The 20,948-nt window shown below is 36.9% G+C and overlaps 1 protein-coding gene and 1 long non-coding RNA gene across 2 annotated transcripts; one reads left to right on the top strand and one right to left on the bottom strand.

The window, feature by feature from the left end:
- Positions 1 to 13,651: 13,651 nt before the first annotated feature.
- On the bottom strand, positions 13,652 to 16,882 carry LOC138333011 (uncharacterized). Its single transcript, XR_011209926.1, has 3 exons — positions 16,708 to 16,882; positions 16,034 to 16,261; positions 13,652 to 15,810 (listed from the first exon to the last, which is right to left on the bottom strand). It is a non-coding gene; the product is annotated as an uncharacterized lncRNA (long non-coding RNA).
- Positions 16,883 to 17,889: 1,007 nt separating this feature from the next.
- LOC138334063 (putative uncharacterized protein DDB_G0286901) lies at positions 17,890 to 19,053 on the top strand. The gene has a single exon (XM_069282777.1). The coding sequence runs from the start codon at positions 17,890 to 17,892 to the stop codon at positions 19,051 to 19,053; it is 1,164 nt and encodes a 387-aa protein (XP_069138878.1).
- The last annotated feature ends 1,895 nt before the right edge of the window (positions 19,054 to 20,948 follow it).

The following is a 20,948-nucleotide window of genomic DNA, read 5'->3' as shown; positions in this document are numbered from 1 at the left end:
ATTACTCTAAATCGGGAAATCAATCTCTACATAGTACCATACGGTATTACTCTGAATCGGGAAAACATCTCTACATAGTACCATATGGTATTACTCTAAATAGAGAAAACATCTCTACATAGTACCATATGTATTACTCTGAATCGGGAAAACATCTCTACATAGTACCATATGGTATTACTCTAAATCGAGAAAACATCTCTCTACATAGTACCATATGGTATTACTCTAAATCGGGAAATCATCTCTACATAGTACCATATGGTATTACTCTAAATCGGGAAAACATCTCTACATAGTACCATAGGTATTACTCTAAATCGGAAAACATCTCTACATAGTACCATATGGTATCACTCTGAATCGGGAAAAACATCTCCACATAGTACCATATGGTATTACTCTAAATCGGGAAAACATCTCCACAAAGTACCATATGGTATTACTCTAAATCGAGAAAACATCTCTACATAGTACCATATGGTATTACTCTAAATCGGGAAAACATCTCTACATAGTACCATATGGTATTACTCTAAATCGGGAAAACATCTCCACATAGTACCATATGGTATTACTCTAAATCGGGAAAACATCTCTACATAGTACCATATGGTATTACTCTAAATCGGAAAATCATCTCACAAAGTACCATATGGTAACTCTAAATCGGGAAATCATCTCTACAAAGTACCATATGGTATTACTCTCTAAATCGAGAAAACATCTCTACATAGTACCATATGGTATTACTCTAAATCGGGAAAAACATCTCCACATAGTACCATATGGTATTACTCTAAATCGGGAAAACATCTCTACATAGTACCATATGGTATTACTCTAAATCGGGAAAACATCTCCACAAAGTACCATATGGTATTACTCTAAATCGAGAAAACATCTCTACATAGTACCATATGGTATTACTCTAAATCGGGAAAACATCTCTACATAGTACCATATGGTATTACTCTAAATCGAGAAAACATCTCTACATAGTACCATATGGTATTACTCTAAATCGGGAAAACATCTCTACATAGTACCATATGGTATTACTCTAAATCGGGAAAACATCTCTACATAGTACCATATGGTATTACTCTAAATCGGGAAAACATCTCTACATAGTACCATATGGTATTACTCTAAATCGGGAAAACATCTCTACAAAGTATACCATATGGTATCACTCTAAGTCGGGAAATCATCTCTACATAGTACCATATGGTATTACTCTAAATCGGGAAAACATCTCCACATAGTACCATATGGTATTACTCTAAATCGGGAAAACATCTCCACATAGTACCATATGGTATTACTCTAAATCGGGAAAACATCTCTACATAGTACCATATGGTATTACTCTAAATCGAGAAAACATCTCTACATAGTACCATATGGTATTACTCTAAATCGGGAAAACATCTCTACATAGTACCATATGGTATTACTCTAAATCGGGAAAACATCTCTACATAGTACCATATGGTATTACTCTAAATCGGGAAAACATCTCTACATAGTACCATATGGTATTACTCTAAATCGAGAAAACATCTCTACATAGTACCATATGGTATTACTCTAAATCGGGAAAACATCTCTACATAGTACCATATGGTATTACTCTAAATCGGGAAAACATCTCTACATAGTACCATATGGTATTACTCTAAATCGGGAAAACATCATCTCTACATAGTACCATATGGTATTACTCTAAATCGAGAAAACATCTCTCTACATAGTACCATATGGTATTACTCTAAATCGAGAAAACATCATCTCTACATAGTACCATATGGTATTACTCTAAATCGGAAAACATCTCTACATAGTACCATATGGTATTACTCTAAATCGAGAAAACATCTTAATAAATCTCTACATAGTACCATATGGTATTACTCTAAATCGAGAAAACATCTCTCTACATAGTACCATATGGTATTACTCTAAATCGGAAAACATCTCTACATAGTACCATATGGTATTACTCTAAATCGGGAAAACATCTCTACATAGTACCATATGGTATTACTCTAAATCGGAAAACATCTCTACATAGTACCATATGGTATTACTCTAAATCGGGAAAACATCTCTACATAGTACCATATGGTATTACTCTAAATCGGGAAAACATCTCTACATAGTACCATATGGTATTACTCTAAATCGGGAAAACATCTCTACATAGTACCATATGGTATTACTCTAAATCGAAAAAACATATCTACATAGTACCAAAGTACCATATGGTATTACTCTAAATTGAGAAAACATCTCTACATAGTCCCATATGGTATTACTCTAAATCGGGAAAAATATCTCCACATTGTACCATATGGTATTACTCTAAATCGGGAAAACATCTCCACATAGTACCATATGGTATTACTCTAAATCGGGAAAACATCTCTACATAGTACCATATGGTATTACTCTAAATCGGGAAAACATCTCAACATAGTACCATATGGTATTACTCTAAATCGGGAAAACATCTCCACATAGTACCATATGGTATTACTCTAAATCGAAAAAACATCTCTACATAGTACCATATGGTATTACTCTAAATCGGGAAAAACATCTCTACATAGTACCATATGGTATTACTCTAAATCGGGAAAACATCTCTACATAGTACCATATGGTATTACTCTAAATCGGGAAAACATCTCTACATAGTACCATATGGTATTACTCTAAATTGAGAAAACATCTCTACATAGTACCATATGGTATTACTCTAAATCGGGAAAAACATCTCCACATTGTACCATATGGTATTACTCTAAATCGGGAAAACATCTCCACATAGTACCATATGGTATTACTCTAAATCGAAAAAACATCTCTACATAGTACCATATGGTATTACTCTAAATCGGGAAAAACATCTCTACATAGTACCATATGGTATTACTCTAAATTGAGAAAACATCTCAACATAGTACCATATGGTATTACTCTAAATCGAGAAAACATCTCAACATAGTACCATATGGTATTACTCTAAATCGGGAAAACATCTCCACAAAGTACCATATGGTATTACTCTAAATCGGGAAAACATCTCTACATAGTACCATATGGTATTACTCTAAATCGAGAAAACATCTCTACATAGTACCATATGGTATTACTCTAAATCGGGAAAACATCTCCACATAGTACCATATGGTATTACTCTAAATCGGGAAAACATCTCCACATAGTACCATATGGTATTACTCTAAATCGGGAAAACATCTCCACATAGTACCATATGGTATTACTCTAAATCGGGAAAACATCTCTACATAGTACCATATGGTATTACTCTAAATCGGAAAACATCTCTACATAGTACCATATGGTATTACTCTAAATCGAGAAAACATCTCTACATAGTACCATATGGTATTACTCTAAATCGAGAAAACATCTCTACATAGTACCATATGGTATTACTCTAAATCGAGAAAACATCTCTACATAGTACCATATGGTATTACTCTAAATCGAGAAAACATCTCTACATAGTACCATATGGTATTACTCTAAATCGGGAAAACATCTCCACAAAGTACCATATGGTATTACTCTAAATCGGGAAAACATCTCTACATAGTACCATATGGTATTACTCTAAATCGAGAAAACATCTCTACATAGTACCATATGGTATTACTCTAAATTGAGAAAACATCTCTACACATAGTACCATATGGTATTACTCTAAATCGAGAAAACATCTCTACATAGTACCATATGGTATTACTCTAAATCGAGAAAACATCTCTACATAGTACCATATGGTATTACTCTAAATCGAAAAACATCTCTACATAGTACCATATGGTATTACTCTAAATCGAGAAAACATCTCTACATAGTACCATATGGTATTACTCTAAATCGAGAAAACATCTCTACATAGTACCATATGGTATTACTCTAAATTGAGAAAACATCTCCACAAAGTACCATATGGTATTACTCTAAATCGGGAAAACATCTCCACAAAGTACCATATGGTATTACTCTAAATCGGGAAAACATCTCTACATAGTACCATATGGTATTACTCTAAATCGGGAAAACATCTCTACATAGTACCATATGGTATTACTCTAAATCGGGAAAACATCTCCACATAGTACCATATGGTATTACTCTAAATCGAGAAAACATCTCTACATAGTACCATATGGTATTACTCTAAATCGGGAAACATCTCTCTACATAGTACCATAGGTATTACTCTAAATCGGGAAAACATCTCTCTACATAGTACCATATGGTATTACTCTAAATCGGGAAAACATCTCTACATAGTACCATATGGTATTACTCTAAATCGGGAAAACATCTCTACATAGTACCATATGGTATTACTCTAAATCGAGAAAACATCTCTACATAGTACCATATGGTATTACTCTAAATCGGGAAAACATCTCTACATAGTACCATATGGTATTACTCTAAATCGGAAAACATCTCTACATAGTACCATATGGTATTACTCTAAATCGGGAAAACATCTCTACATAGTACCATATGGTATTACTCTAAATCGGGAAAACATCTCTACATAGTACCATATGGTATTACTCTAAATCGGGAAAAACATCTCTACATAGTACCATATGGTATTACTCTAAATCGGGAAAACATCTCTACATAGTACCATATGGTATTACTCTAAATTGGGAAAACATCTCTACATAGTACCATATGGTATTACTCTAAATCGGGAAAAACATCTCTACATCTGTACCATATGGTATTACTCTAAATCGGGAAAACATCTCTACATAGTACCATATGGTATTACTCTAAATCGGGAAATCATCTCTACATAGTACCATATGGTATTACTCTAAATCGGGAAATCATCTCTACATAGTACCATATGGTATTACTCTAAATCGGGAAAACATCTCTACAAAGTACCATAAGGTATCACTCTAAATCGGGAAATCATCTCTACATAGTACCATATGGTATTACTCTAAATCGGGAAAACATCTCTAAAAGTACCTCTGAACTCGCCTGTCTCCGGGGTACATATTGCTGTGGAATTAAAACAATCCTTGACGTATTTATCATTGGATCTAAATCAACAGTGCCGCATTTTGTTTATATATTATATGTCGCTATCGATCTGGAAAGTTTGTTGGTCCGAGAGAATGACTGATGATCACAAGGATAAACATCCGACGGTGTTATTGAATCTCATCGATATACTGCTGTAATGAAACACGGGTTTGATTCCAATATCGATCAGTCATCAACGCAAAATCAAACAGCCAGTTCTGTCCTGTTTATTTCCATCAATTTCAAGACACACAGAATGCCCTCTGGACTTGTTTTCAAAGAAATTCATTTGTTTTAGAATAGACGTTCAATACCTAAAACATTGATAGTTTTAAAACATACTGCATGTTAAAATAGCTTTAATGCTGTATGTACATATTTTTTTTTATTTCCCAAAAATATATTTGATTGAATATTTCAGTAGCCTGGCCTGTAGACTGCTATTATCCCTATTTTTCCTATAAATTATCACGCTGTAATGTCTGTAAATTAAAGGTGGCGCTATGAACGATGACGTCACTTACCTACGCTATGGAATGAAAACATGTTCTCGTCAGTTATTACCTGTATATTGTCAGATCAGTAATGATATGCTTAGATACATATATGTGTGTAAGTGCAAAGCAAGGTTTTGTACGAACTACTGTATTCTAGATGATGCAGTGAATGAATTCAAATAACTTAAACAAAAACGTATTTGTTTGTTTGATTGATTATTTTAACATCCTATTAACAGCCAGGGTCATGTAAGGACGGCCTCCCATGTATGCATTGTGTAGCGTGTGTGAAGTGCAAGGTGCATGTTTTGGGAGACTGCTATATGTTCGTGTTGTGTCTTGTATAGTGGAATTGTTGCCCTTTTTAAAGTGCTATATCACTGAAGCATGCCGCCGAAGACACATATCCCACCCGGTCACATTATACTGACAACAACGAGCGAACCAGTCGCCCCACTCCCTGTAAGCTGAGGGCAAGGTAGGAGCAGAAACTAACACTGCCAGGGTACAGAACACGGAGCCTTCCTCACAGGGGCGAACGCTCGACTTAAGGCCAAAAGTGAGTCTGTGCCAAGGGAGGCATGAAAGATAAAGTCAGTTAGAAAGAAGAGAAAAGATAAGATCATGCAATACGGGCAGCAGGTACAATTCTAACGCCCTACCTGCACAAAAACGGAAAAATAATAGATATATAAAAATATAAATAAGACCATGTTCCACGTCAATTCCGGAATCGAAATGACTTTTTAATTTACAAAATGTACCTGTAAAACGAGATTGGTAATTTTGTCCCAAGACTTACCGTAAATAATTTACTTTTACATTTTAACCTTTTTTACTAAATCATTTAAATTATAATTATCATATAACGGATCTTCTTATGTTTTCCACCGCCGTCCTACTTGTCGCATCACAGTAAATGTAGTTGATTATCCTTAAGCCATGCAGTAATACAGCGAAATGACCTTCATTGATTACATACATGTATATTTACGCAGGGAATTTGTTTGGTGCTGTTACCTCATCTCTGACTATAGATATAGGTGTTTTGATATTCTAAGTGTTAGTGATATTATTTACTTATTTATTGACAACGCAGTTGGTCTTTAAAGGTGTTCCAATACGAGTGGGGAAACAATCATCTCTGTAAATGAATTAAGTCGTTACAATCATGAAAAAGCAACAGTTTGTATACTTGTAAGACAATAGCATGATACACGAACATATCGTCCAGTACCTAAAACCTCCACAATCGTCATAACGTAAATGGGGAAAAAGAATAGACATGTTATCTTTTACTCTGAATGACGATATAAACGTACGCATTAGGCCGACCCTCGTCGGCACTGCCTTCATACATAGACTCTAATTCGACTATATACACGAGTGTGGCGTAGTATGGTCCATCGAGACCAATGCAAGATGGACGAGGAACATCAAAAGTTATCTGTAAGCTTTATTAGAAAAAGTTGTGAATGAAATAGTCCTTCATACGCCAAAATACACTTGTTAGTTGCAAACTAGCTGTAATATCAGTCTAGAGTGAAATTAGTTAGACAAAATGATCTGGTAATGGATATTCATCTTTCATGACTGATTTTGAAAAACCGCTTGTTTATTTCATAAACTCTATTATCCGTCGCCAAAAGTATTAACACCCCCTCTCTAAAATAACCCCGACCTTTGACCGAAAATCGATCTACTTATTCGCAGACATAAATCGTGATTAATAAGATCAGAGAAATAAACCTTTATGACGCACATATATATAATATTATCCAACACGCACTTTTTCATTGACGATTTATCTTACAAAATGTCTATTTGAAGCATAAATGGCCATCACATAGTAAGTCTGTCATCAGACGATTAGGCATGCGACGTTATAGGACTTCCTTCTCATCGTGTTCCTACATGACTGTAGTATTACCTGGAACACTACGAGTGTGTGTTCAATGGCAGCCACAGTTATACTTTACCTCATCAGAAATGGTTCTATGCCCTGGCCGAGATACACCCTAGTCATAAAAGATGGTGGTTTCTGCTCCTGCTTGGCGCTCAGCATAAAGGGAGTAGGACGACTGGTTCGCCCGTTGTCAGTATAATGTGACCGGATGGGTTATGTTGCTTGGTGTCTTCGACGGCATGTTTCAGTGATATAGCACTATAAATAAGTCTGACAGATACTAATATAAGACGCCATTAGGATTTAAGTCTGATATTAATAACAGTCTTAGGATGTCTATCACATATAGGACGCCGTTAGGATTTAACTCGGGCAAATAATGTAGATACTAATATAGGACGCCGTTAGGATTTAAGTCTGACAGATACTAATGTTGGACGCCATTAGGATTTAAGTCTGACAGATATTAATATAGGACGCCGTTAGGATTTAAGTCTGACAGATATTAATATAGGACGCCGTTAGGATTTAAGTCTGACAGATATTAATATAGGACGCCGTTAGGATTTAAGTCTGACAGATATTAATATAGGACGCCGTTAGGATTTAAGTCTGACAGATATTAATATAGGACGCCGTTAGGATTTAAGTCTGACAGATATTAATATAGGACGCCGTTAGGATTTAAGTCTGACAGATACTAATGTTGGACGCCGTTAGGATTTAAGTCTGACAGATACTAATATAGGACGCCATTAGAATTTAAATCTGACAGATACTAATATAGGACGCCGATAGGATTTAAGTCTGACAGATATTATTATAGGACGCCGTTTGGATTTAAGTCTGACAGATACTAATGTTGGACGCCGTTAGGATTTAAGTCTGACATATATTAATATAGGACGCCATTAGGATTTAAGTCTGACCGATATTAATATAGGACGCCGTTAGGATTTAAGTCTGACAGATATTAATATAGGACGCCGTTAGGATTTAAGTCTGACAGATATTAATATAGGACGCCGTTAGGATTTAAGTCTGACAGATACTAATGTTGGACGCCGTTAGGATTTAAGTCTGACAGATACTAATATAGGACGCCGTTAGTTAGATTTAAGTCTGACAGATATTAATATAGGACGCCGTTAGGATTTAAGTCTGACAGATATTAATATAGGACGCCGTTAGGATTTAAGTCTGACAGATATTAATATAGGACGCCGTTAGGATTTAAGTCTGACAGATATTAATATAGGACGCCGTTAGGATTTAAGTCTGACAGATACTAATGTTGGACGCCGTTAGGATTTAAGTCTTGACAGATATTAATATAGGACGCCGTTAGGATTTAAGTCAGACAGATATTAATATAGAACGCCGTTAGGATTTAAGTCTGACAGATATTAATATAGAACGCCGTTAGGATTTAAGTCTGACAGATACTAATGTTGGACGCCATTAGGATTTAAGTCTGACAGATACTAATATAGGACGCCGTTAGGATTTAAGTCTGACAGATATTAATATAGGACGCCGTTAGGATTTAAGTCTGACAGATATTAATATATGACGCCATTAGGATTTAAGTCTGACAGATATTAATATAGGACGCCGTTAGGATTTAAGTCTGACAGATACTAATGTTGGACGCCATTAGGATTTAAGTCTGACAGATATTAATATAGGACGCCGTTAGGATTTAAGTCTGACAGATACTAATATAGGACGCCATTAGGATTTAAGTCTGACAGATATTAATATAGGACGCCGTTAGGATTTAAGTCTGACAGATACTAATGTTGGACGCCATTAGGATTTAAGTCTGACAGATACTAATATAGGACGCCGTTAGGATTTAAGTCTGACAGATATTAATATAGGACGCCGTTAGGATTTAAGTCTGACAGATATTAATATATGACGCCATTAGGATTTAAGTCTGACAGATATTAATATAGGACGCCGTTAGGATTTAAGTCTGACAGATACTAATGTTGGACGCCATTAGGATTTAAGTCTGACAGATATTAATATAGGACGCCGTTAGGATTTAAGTCTGACAGATACTAATATAGGACGCCATTAGGATTTAAGTCTGACAGATATTAATATAGGACGCCGTTAGGATTTAAGTCTGACAGATACTAATGTTGGACGCCGTTAGGATTTAAGTCTGACAGATACTAATGTTGGACGCCGTTAGGATTTAAGTCTGACAGATATTAATATAGGACGCCGTTAGGATTTAAGTCTGACAGATATTAATATAGGACGCCGTTAGGATTTAAGTCTGACAGATATTAATATAGGACGCCGTTAGGATTTAAGTCTGACAGATACTAATATAGGACGCCATTAGGATTTTAGTCTGACAGATATTAATACAGGACGCCGTTAGGATTTAAGTCTGACAGATACTAATGTTGGACGCAATTAGGATTTAAGTCTGACAGATACTAATATAGGACGCCATTAGGATTTAAGTCTGACATATACTAATATAGGACGCCGTTAGGATTTAAGTCAGACAGATATTAATATAGGACGCCGTTAGGATTTAAGTCAGACAGATATTAATATAGGACGCCGTTAGGATTTAAGTCTGACAGATATTAATATAGGACGCCGTTAGGATTTAAGTCTGACAGATACTAATGTTGGACGCCGTTAGGATTTAAGTCTGACAGATACTAATATAGGACGCCGTTAGGATTTAAGTCTGACAGATATTAATATAGGACGCCGTAAGGATTTAAGTCTGACAGATACTAATGTTGGACGCCATTAGGATTTAAGTCTGACAGATACTAATATAGGACGCCATTAGGATTTTAGTCTGACAGATATTAATATAGGACGCCGTTAGGATTTAAGTCTGACAGATACTAATGTTGGACGCAATTAGGATTTAAGTCTGACAGATACTAATATAGGACGCCATTAGGATTTAAGTCTGACATATACTAATATAGGACGCCGTTAGGATTTAAGTCAGACAGATATTAATATAGGACGCCGTTAGGATTTAAGTCAGACAGATATTAATATAGGACGCCGTTAGGATTTAAGTCTGACAGATATTAATATAGGACGCCGTTAGGATTTAAGTCTGACAGATACTAATGTTGGACGCCGTTAGGATTTAAGTCTGACATATACTAATATAGGATGCCGTTAGGATTTAAGTCTGACAGATATTAATATAGAACGCCGTTAGGATTTAAGTCTGACAGATATTAATATAGGACGCCGTTAGGATTTAGGTCAGACAGATATTAATATAGAACGCCGTTAGGATTTAAGTCTGACAGATACTAATGTTGGACGCCATTAGGATTTAAGTCTGACAGATACTAATATAGGACGCCGTTAGGATTTAAGTCTGACAGATATTAATATAGGACGCCGTAAGGATTTAAGTCTGACAGATACTAATATAGGACGCCATTAGGATTTAAGTCTGACAGATACTAATATAGGACGCCGTTAGGATTTAAGTCTGACAGATATTAATATAGGACGCCGTTAGGATTTAAGTCTGACAGATATTAATATAGGACGCCGTTAGGATTTAAGGCTGACAGATATTAATATAGGACGCCGTTAGGATTTAAGTCTGACAGATACTAATGTTGGACGCCGTTAGGATTTAAGTCTGACAGATACTAATATAGGACGCCGTTAGGATTTAAGTCTGACAGATACTAATATAGGACGCCGTTAGGATTTAAGTCTGACAGATACTAATATCGGACGCCGTTAGGATTTAAGTCTGACATATACTAATATAGGACGCCGTTAGGATTTAAGTCTGACAGATACTAATGTTGGACGCCATTAGAATTAAAATCTGACAGATACTAATATAGGACGCCATTAGGATTTAAGTCTGACAGATACTAATATAGGACGCCGTTAGGATTTAAGTCTGACAGATACTAATGTTGGACGCCGTTAGGATTTAAGTCTGACAGATATTAATATAGGACGCCGTTAGGATTTAAGTCTGACATATATTAATATAGGACGCCATTAGGATTTAAGTCTGACAGATACTAATATAGGACGCCGTTAGGATTTAAGTCTGACAGATATTAATATAGGACGCCGTTAGGATTTAAGTCTGACAGATATTAATATAGGACGCCATTAGGATTTAAGTCTGACAGATATTAATATAGGACGCCGTTAGGATTTAAGTCTGACAGATACTAATGTTGGACGCCATTGGGATTTAAGTCTGACAGATATTAATATAGGACGCCGTTAGGATTTAAGTCTGACAGATATTAATATAGGACGCCGTTAGGATTTAAGTCTGAAATATATTATATATAGGACGCATTAGGATTTAAGTCTGACAGATATTAATATAGGACGCCGTTAGGATTTAAGTCTGACAGATACTAATGTTGGACGCCATTAGATTAAAATCTGACAGATACTAATATAGGACGCCATTAGGATTTAAGTCTGACAGATACTAATATAGGATGCCGTTAGGATTTAAGTCTGACAGATACTAATGTTGGACGCCGTTAGGATTTAAGTCTGACAGATATTAATATAGGACGCCGTTAGGATTTAAGTCTGGCATATATTAATATAGGACGCCGTTAGGATTTAAGTCTGACATATATTAATATAGGACGCCATTAGGATTTAAGTCTGACAGATATTAATATAGGACGCTGTTAGGATTTAAGTCTGACAGACACTAATGTTGGACGCCATTAGGATTTAAGTCTGACAGATATTAATATTGGACGCCATTAGAATTTAAATCTGACAGATGTTAAAAGTAGTCTATCATTTCTAAACAAATCATTAACGCTACACAAAGGTAAAACAATAGCCTGTCTCCCAACATCATTTCTTTCTGAGAGGTGTGGACAAGGGGATGATTTGGGTTTGTCTTATACAACACATGTTACCATTTTATTGGTGTCTCTTTCTATTTGTGATCCGACATGACCGAGACAGACTCACACCTATATTTGATTTTACTACCATCGCCGTTTTCTCGACAGTTGACAGTTCTCAGGTGTTATGGAATATTGAATCGGCAGCTAACTAACATTAAAGTCGATTTTAGTGAAATTCACATTACGGTAAAACTTTAGTTTGCATTTATGTATGGATTATGAAAAGACTTACGAGTAATTAGCGGTAGATTCACCCTGCGCGTCCATTTCGGTGTCTACAGCATTTTGAAAACCAAAAGAGAGTTTAACAGACGTGGTTTTGCAAGTGAATATGATATTCCAGTGTGTAAGCACTATCGTATCATTATTCGTTCTATGTATATACGTGTATTACCAACCATTTCGTACCTATACCCTATTTACACAATGCTACTTCTTGTATTTATGTGTTAGGGCGTAAACACCATATTCAAAGTTCATACTAAACATACTAGCAGTTCAAGCAGAGATTTATGCTGCAGAAAACTGACAAATGATGACGTCAGCAAAAGTGGCATGCCGACAAGAACAAAGCAATCGATAAGATTTGTTATTTACCGAGATTAACCTTTTCAGTCTAGTGACATGTAGCGTGTTGGGAAACTTGGCAGTTTAATCGGATATCGGCCTTGACATAAACTTCCGCTATTGGATCGCGCACAGTGAACACGTACCCAGCTTCTCAATTCAACACATGAAATGGATAGGTGTTTCCAGCGATCGACCGAAGTACATCGATATGATAAAGCTATACTGTTCGATAAGTCTATTTTATGTTTGTGGTACTGGTAAAAATCGATATGACAACTAACGTTAGCTTTTGTGATCCAAATTTCAAAGAGATATCCCATTGCTGCATTGTGAATGGGATCGATTGAAAATGGAAAACACCGAGAACGATATGATGTACAGGAAATACATTTGTCATTATATTTCGAGTTATCATTTTTTGCTTATAATGAAAAGATAACTTATTCAAACGGCTTATATTACAAATATTACCTGTTTAGATTATTAATGTTTGTCTGAAAAATGCTTAGTTTAGAACCAAATTATATGACAAAAGCCTATAATTTATTATACCACGTATATTATACATGTAAGCAAACACCAATTTCATTTTGTGAATTAACGGCAATGTTTGCTTGTATTTAAAATAAGATTAATTTGACAATTATAAGCTTGCTTAAATGAACATATTATCTTATATATAAGAAACACTGCATCGTTAAAGTGTTTGCTCATATGGCAAATAATAACCAAGAAAACAAGTGAACACTATCACTTCAATGTATACACCCAAAATATATTTACTTAGGAACATATTGACAGGTTGGATTCATTCTTCAAGAAATAAGAAATGTTACATATTGAACTAAATGTATTCATTCCTATTGACGTTATTTAACCTTGGTCATTATCTAGGAATGTGAAGATTTTAACTTAGTTGTGGAAGTCGTTCCCATTTGGGTCGTGAATACCATCGTGGTATATGAGATCAATATATTTTGTTGCAGATGTCAACATTGTGAGGATGTAAGTGTGTTGTATACCATCACCGTTGGACCACTACACCATGGCCTGGGTTCATCACAACTGCATGGTGCGTCCATGTGAGAAAGCTTAACATATGATCGGTGACCTTGGATTCGTATAACATTAAGACTGTCATTTGTGTTGCCAAGTGCGCTTTGTCTTAACTATTATGATATCAAGGTCAACTGTGTTGTCAAGGTCACTGCGGTCATAACGAAAGGAACATATCAACACAATACTTTATATCTGTATTTCCACGTAAATAACGAAGCTTACTAAAGCAGTCCATTCCTTAGAACATGTTCTGCTTCCATGTTAACAATTTATACAGGAAACGCTTGCATCACAATATTGTGTACATAGGTCTAAATGTACAAGAGGTTTGTGAAAAAGATCACTATTGCAGGTATTGCACTGAATTCGAAGCTGGTTGACGTCCACGATATTGATATGCAAAGATAGGTCGAACATCACAAGTGTCCATTTGTATACGCGGTATCTTACATTTGTCACGAGGTAAACATCCTGTACATTGAAAACGTCACAGCCAGTATGACGAAAATCACAACACAGGAAATAGAAAAAAGCACTTTATTGGAATTTATTTCATCTGTAATAGTTTTAATCCTTCTCAGTTTTTTCTCCTTCCTAGCAGTATTTTTGGAAACCATCCCTGGAGAATGAAATGTAGCACTCGCCGGAAGTGACACTCTTCTCTGGCTACTTCCGGTTGTCATGCGCAGAAACTCATCCGTTGATTTCCGCCGTGGATCACTACAGTTGTACAGAACAGCATTGCTCTCCTCTTCTGTGTGTGTGACGCTATTACGACGCCTCTGTCCGTGACTCGTTCTGATGTAATGTCTCATAATCACTGCGACGTCATAAGCACATTCAATTAGTAAACAAACGAACGTTTATCGGCAAAATATAAGTACGTAGAGTATGTAAATGTTGTATTTCCTTATTGAATGTCAAGTTATGCAGAAGTTGGATAACTTAAATAAAGTAATAAACTCTTTTTGATGCTATAAACTTGGGTTCATTTTCATTAAACCCGATTTTCATTGGAAAACAGATTTGAACGATATTGAATCAAATTTCGATAGTATTGAGCGTAAATTCCCGATAATGTACGGGGCGGAAGTTTGTCACAGTAATGGCGTAGACATCTTGTAATACGTATATAACACAGTAAAGGTAAATTTCATACTCCAAAACCAGCCAATACTGCGTATTGAAAAGTTCACGATCTATCACACTGACGAATATTTATATTTTTGAGAGTCATCTGATTCGCAAAGCGACTACAGCGCCACCACCGTCATTGAGAATTAATGCGTGCCGTTGTCACGACGATAAAATGAAAGTCAGGTTTTTTTTCTACAGAGACTGACGTTCCTGCTCCTGAATACTGACAGCAGTTATAGTTCCTCCTCTCGGTGTTGGGTCTGTCTATAAGTGCTGTGTTTTACCGGCAGTCCCCGCAGACAGCCGATCAGCGCTCCTCACCATTAATGATCCCTAGTTACACCGCGTTCCGATAACTATCAATTATTTTCCTGTTTTAATGACTATGTGCCGATACTCATGCTTCCGGGGCACTGTTACATTGCAATTGTAAATATATAAAATGGTATGTATGTTCGAAGTAAACCAATCAGCTTCACACAAATCAAAGATCCTTGGTTCCTTGTGGGTTATTCATAATATTAGTAACGTCTTTATAAAAACACCTTCATATTATGTTTTTTAATATTGAGACAGAGAATTCCGTATCCCGTGTTACAAGCACTCCCATAACCTGTAAATAAAGATGTAATAATTAATGCATCACGTGAAATAGCTAGTTTATCTAATTAAAGTACAGCGCTGTTAACATGTGTAATAGTAAACATGCATCACATAATTGTCTGGAAATCAAACATACGTTGCACTTCAAATCAAATGATGCCGCACATAATATTATCATTAAGATATGAAAAATTGAAAAGACAATAAAAATTACCCGTTTGGTTTCTACCTACCTTTATTTAGAGATGCTCATATTCCTATGACGATGAAACACTTTTCCTTTCATGCCGCTAGCTGCTACATGTCGGAGAACGATAAATTATTGAATACCGGGGCTGCTGGCTGCTTCTGCGGCTGGACTCAGTCTATCGATTGGAAGGAAAAATACCTGACATTGTGTGTTGTCAACTCGTAGCTTTCCTCGGGACGAAAACATTATTTTATATCGTGGCCAGGTCAAACTGCAAAAGAAACACCATATTACCCTGTAAGAAGGCCTGGTTAACGTTCCATGTACAACATAACCTCCTTGTCAAAAAGTCCTAACAGTATACCAGATATCCAATGAACCTGTTTCTGTAACATCTTCGTGCATGACCTACCTATATGCATCGTTCACACTTCATAGCGTACATCATACTACAGCTTACCTAACTTTAAACATAGTTTTTTAAAGTGTTCACGTCTGCATACTTATATATCACAATTGTAATCATGCACCTGCAGATCATCGCGACCTGCCATTGGAATCTGCTTTAAGTCTTATACATCCAAATAATCTTATCTGCTTATATGTCGCGTCTTTGAAATGAGACTCGTTACTTACTTTGCAGTTCCAAATTTCATACACATATTTTTTTTCTGCTTACACCTCTATGATTTACACTGTCAGAACGGTAAGGCTTACCTGTATAACAGCAAACGGTATTCCTATTACAACCACTGTGCTTCCTGTGAAATGTAAGTGTGGTAATATTTCACAGATCACATAGACTTCTATAGCATACAATGTTGTTCGTAAACTAATAGAGTGTTCAGTGCAGAAGTGGTGAACGCTATCAACATTTGCGTGTGGGTGTGTAGTTTTTACACTGCTAAATATGTGCACATTTTATCAGTAATGTGATGTACTTTGTATTGACAGTTATACTTAGGTAGGATAGATATATACACTATCTGGAGTTTATTTTCAATTGTGTTAAATTGTTATTTTAGTACTTTCGTGGTGAAGTCTTTAAGCTAAGGACGATAAATATACAACTAAATGTTTATCGAGTAGGATTCAGCCCCATAAATCTGCTGAGGTTTCTCATTGACTACGGTATTTATGTTCAGTTCTGGGTTTGATTTATATCAGCATGCGCTATTCTTAATGTCTATTTTATTAGTTTACATCATAATCTGAAATAAGTGTATAAGCTTTGTTTGCTTCTGTTATAAAAACCACATACATTGTAGCTAGTTTTATTCATACATTCGACATATTTTCTATAGGAATTCAATTGTCGACTATTAATTCAAATGAATAAGAAATACATCAGAAATCAATATATACATGTAAATGCTATCAGTAAGAACCGTAAACATACAGACTAGACAGGGAATGGGTATGTACATATTCTACAATAGTTACTTTAATCGTGAATATGAATAACTAACAAAAGTCACATCATATCTACAACAGGAACACGAGCCTGGCTGTTAATTGAATCAAACAACACAATGTTACAATAATAGATACAGAAGTGACATCACGTCTGTAGCAAACATTACACTAACAGTAGCAACATTAGCAGCAGTAATAGTACAATGTAAGAACAACGGAAACAACAAGCGAGATATGAGGACAAAAAACAATAGTAACAATATACTAACATCACCAGCACTAAAACAAATTACACATTTAAAGTATCCAGCATCACAATTGTAAAACTGTGGCAATATGGCGGCAACTACAGAACCAATCATACCATCGGCGCAACTACACAATCAATAATACCATAGGCGGCGACTACACAACTAATAGTACAATCGGTGGCAACTAAGAGCCAATAATACCATCGGAGGCAACCACAGAACCAATAATACCATGGGAGGCAACCACAGAACCAATAATACCATCGGAGGCAACCACAGAACCAATAATACCATCGCCGGCAACCACAGAACCAATAATACCATCGGAGGCAACCACAGAACCAATAATACCATCGCCGGCAACCACAGACCCAATAATAACATCGGCGGCAACTACAGAACCAATAATACCATCGGAGGTAACCACAGAACCAATAATACCATCGGAGGCAACCACAGAACCAATAATACCATCAAAGGCAACCACAGAACCAATAATACCATCGGAGGCAACCACAGAACCAATAATACCATCGGAGGCAACCACAGAGCCAATAATACCATCGCCGGCAACCACAGAACCAATAATAACATCGGCGGCATTTACAGAACCATTAATACCATCGGAGGCAACCACAAAACCAATAATACCATCGGTGACAACTACAGAACCAATAATACCATCGGAGGCGACCACAGAACCAATAATACCATCGGAGGCAACCACAGAGCCAATAATACCATCGGAGGCAACCACAGAGCCAATAATACCATCGGAGGCAACCACAGAACCAATAATACCATCGGCGGCAACTACAGAACCAATAATACCATCGGAGGCAACCACAGAACCAATAATACCATCGGCGGCAACTACAGAACCAATAATACCATCGGCGGCAACTACAGAACCAATAATACCATCGGCGGCAACTATAGAACCAATAATACCATCGGCGGCAACTACAGAACCAATAATACCATCGGAGGCAACCACAGAACCAATAATACCATCGGCGGCAACTATAGAACCAATAATACCATCGGCGGCAACCACAGAACCAATAATACCATCGGAGGCAACTACAGAACCAATAATACCATCGGCGGCAACCACAGAACCAATAATACCATCGGAGGCAACCACAGAACCAATAATACCATCGGAGGCAACCACAGAACCAATAATACCATCGGAGGCAACCACAGAACCAATAATACCATCGGAGGCAACCACAGAGCCAATAATACCATCGGAGGCAACCACAGAACCAATAATACCATCGGCGGCAACTACAGAACCAATAATACCATCGGAGGCAACCACAGAACCAATAATACCATCGGCGGCAACTACAGAACCAATAATACCATCGGGCAACTACAGAACCAATAATACCATCGGCGGCAACTACAGAACCAATAATACCATCGGAGGCAACCACAGAACCAATAATACCATCGGAGGCAACTACAGAACCAATAATACCATCGGTGACAACTACAGAACCAATAATACCATCGGCGGCAACTACAGAACCAATAATACCATCGGCGGCAACTACAGAACCAATAATACCATCGGCGGCAACTACAGAACCAATAATACCATCGGCGCAAACAAACCAATAATACCATCGGGGCAACTACAGAACCAATAATACCATCGGGCAACACAGAACCAATAATACCATCGGGCAACTACAGAACCAATAATACCATCGGCGGCAACCACACAGAACCAATAATACCATCGGAGGCAACCACAGAACCAATAATACCATCGGAGGCAACCACAGAACCAATAATACCATCGGTGACAACTACAGAACCAATAATACCATCGGCGGCAACTATAGAACCAATAATACCATCGGCGGCAACTACAGAACCAATAATACCATCGGCGGCAACTACAGAACCAATAATACCATCGGCGGCAACTACAGAACCAATAATACCATCGGCGGCAACTACAGAACCAATAATACCATCGGAGGCAACTACAGAACCAATAATACCATCGGCGACAACTACAGAACCAATAATACCATCGGCGGCAACTACAGAACCAATAATACCATCGGCGGCAACTACAGAACCAATAATACCATCGGAGGCAACCACAGAACCAATAATACCATCGGTGACAACTACAGAACCAATAATACCATCGGCGGCAACCACACAGAACCAATAATACCATCGGCGGCAACTACAGAACCAATAATACCATCGGCGGCAACTACAGAACCAATAATAACATCGGCGGCAACTACAGAACCATTAATACCATCGGAGGCAACCACAGAACCAATAATACCATCGGTGACAACTACAGAACCAATAATAACATCGGCGGCAACCACACAGAACCAATAATACCATCGGCGGCAACTACAGAACCAATAATACCATCGGCGGCAACTACAGAACCAATAATACCATCGGCGGCAACTACAGAACCAATAATAACATCGGCGGCAACCACACAGAACCAATAATACCATCGGAGGCAACCACAGAACCAATAATACCATCGGTGACAACTACAGAACCAATAATACCATCGGCGGCAACTACAGAACCAATAATACCATCGGCGGCAACTACAGAACCAATAATAACATCGGCGGCGACTACAGAACCTATAATAACATCGGCGGCGACTACAGACCTTAATACCATCAGCGGTAACAATAGCAACAATTACAGCAGTACACGTAATGGCAACAGTGACTACCACAAGAGGTTTAACAGGGGCACGAAAACAAACAAAACAACAAAAACGGCAACGATGAAATCGGAACAACATGAAGGATATAGAATATATTTAAAATGTCATATATGTTGTATTTAACAAGAAAACCACAGGGAAAAGGTAGATGAGTGAAATTGAACTTGGAAGGAATGCAAACGTCTGAGGCAAGAGAAAAACTATATATCCCAGAGTTTATAAGCATGTAACGCACCTAGCTGGAGACCAATTACGAAATCAATTAGTTCTAACTCAATTTAGATCCGCTTTGGATTTGTTTTCTTCCACTCGTGTATTGGGAAATTAGGTCTCCAAGGGGTTCCCACGTACATGTGTTACACATACATGTAAAGTAAAACTATATTTGTTCGCGTCAAACTGATAAGGCCTATATTTGATATATTTGAAAGCATTTTGAAGAAATTTGTAGGTCGTCGGTTTTTTTTTACATCTTTGTAGATATCTATATGATATTCTAGTCGTATCGTGGTTGTTGGTTTGCATTAAGAACGCTATGTACTTTCAAGTCAATA

Source organism: Argopecten irradians, chromosome 10 (assembly GCF_041381155.1).
Source record: "Argopecten irradians isolate NY chromosome 10, Ai_NY, whole genome shotgun sequence".
Taxonomy (NCBI): Eukaryota; Metazoa; Mollusca; class Bivalvia; order Pectinida; family Pectinidae; genus Argopecten; species Argopecten irradians.
The sequence above is the reverse complement of the archived record's forward strand: the minus strand, read 5'-3'. Positions and strand labels throughout refer to the sequence as shown.

What these genes read in the sequence shown, in the direction of transcription:
- LOC138334063 (XM_069282777.1), top strand. Translation starts at nt 17,890, where the DNA reads ATGGGAGGCAACCACAGAACCAATAATACCATCGGAGGCAACCACAGA.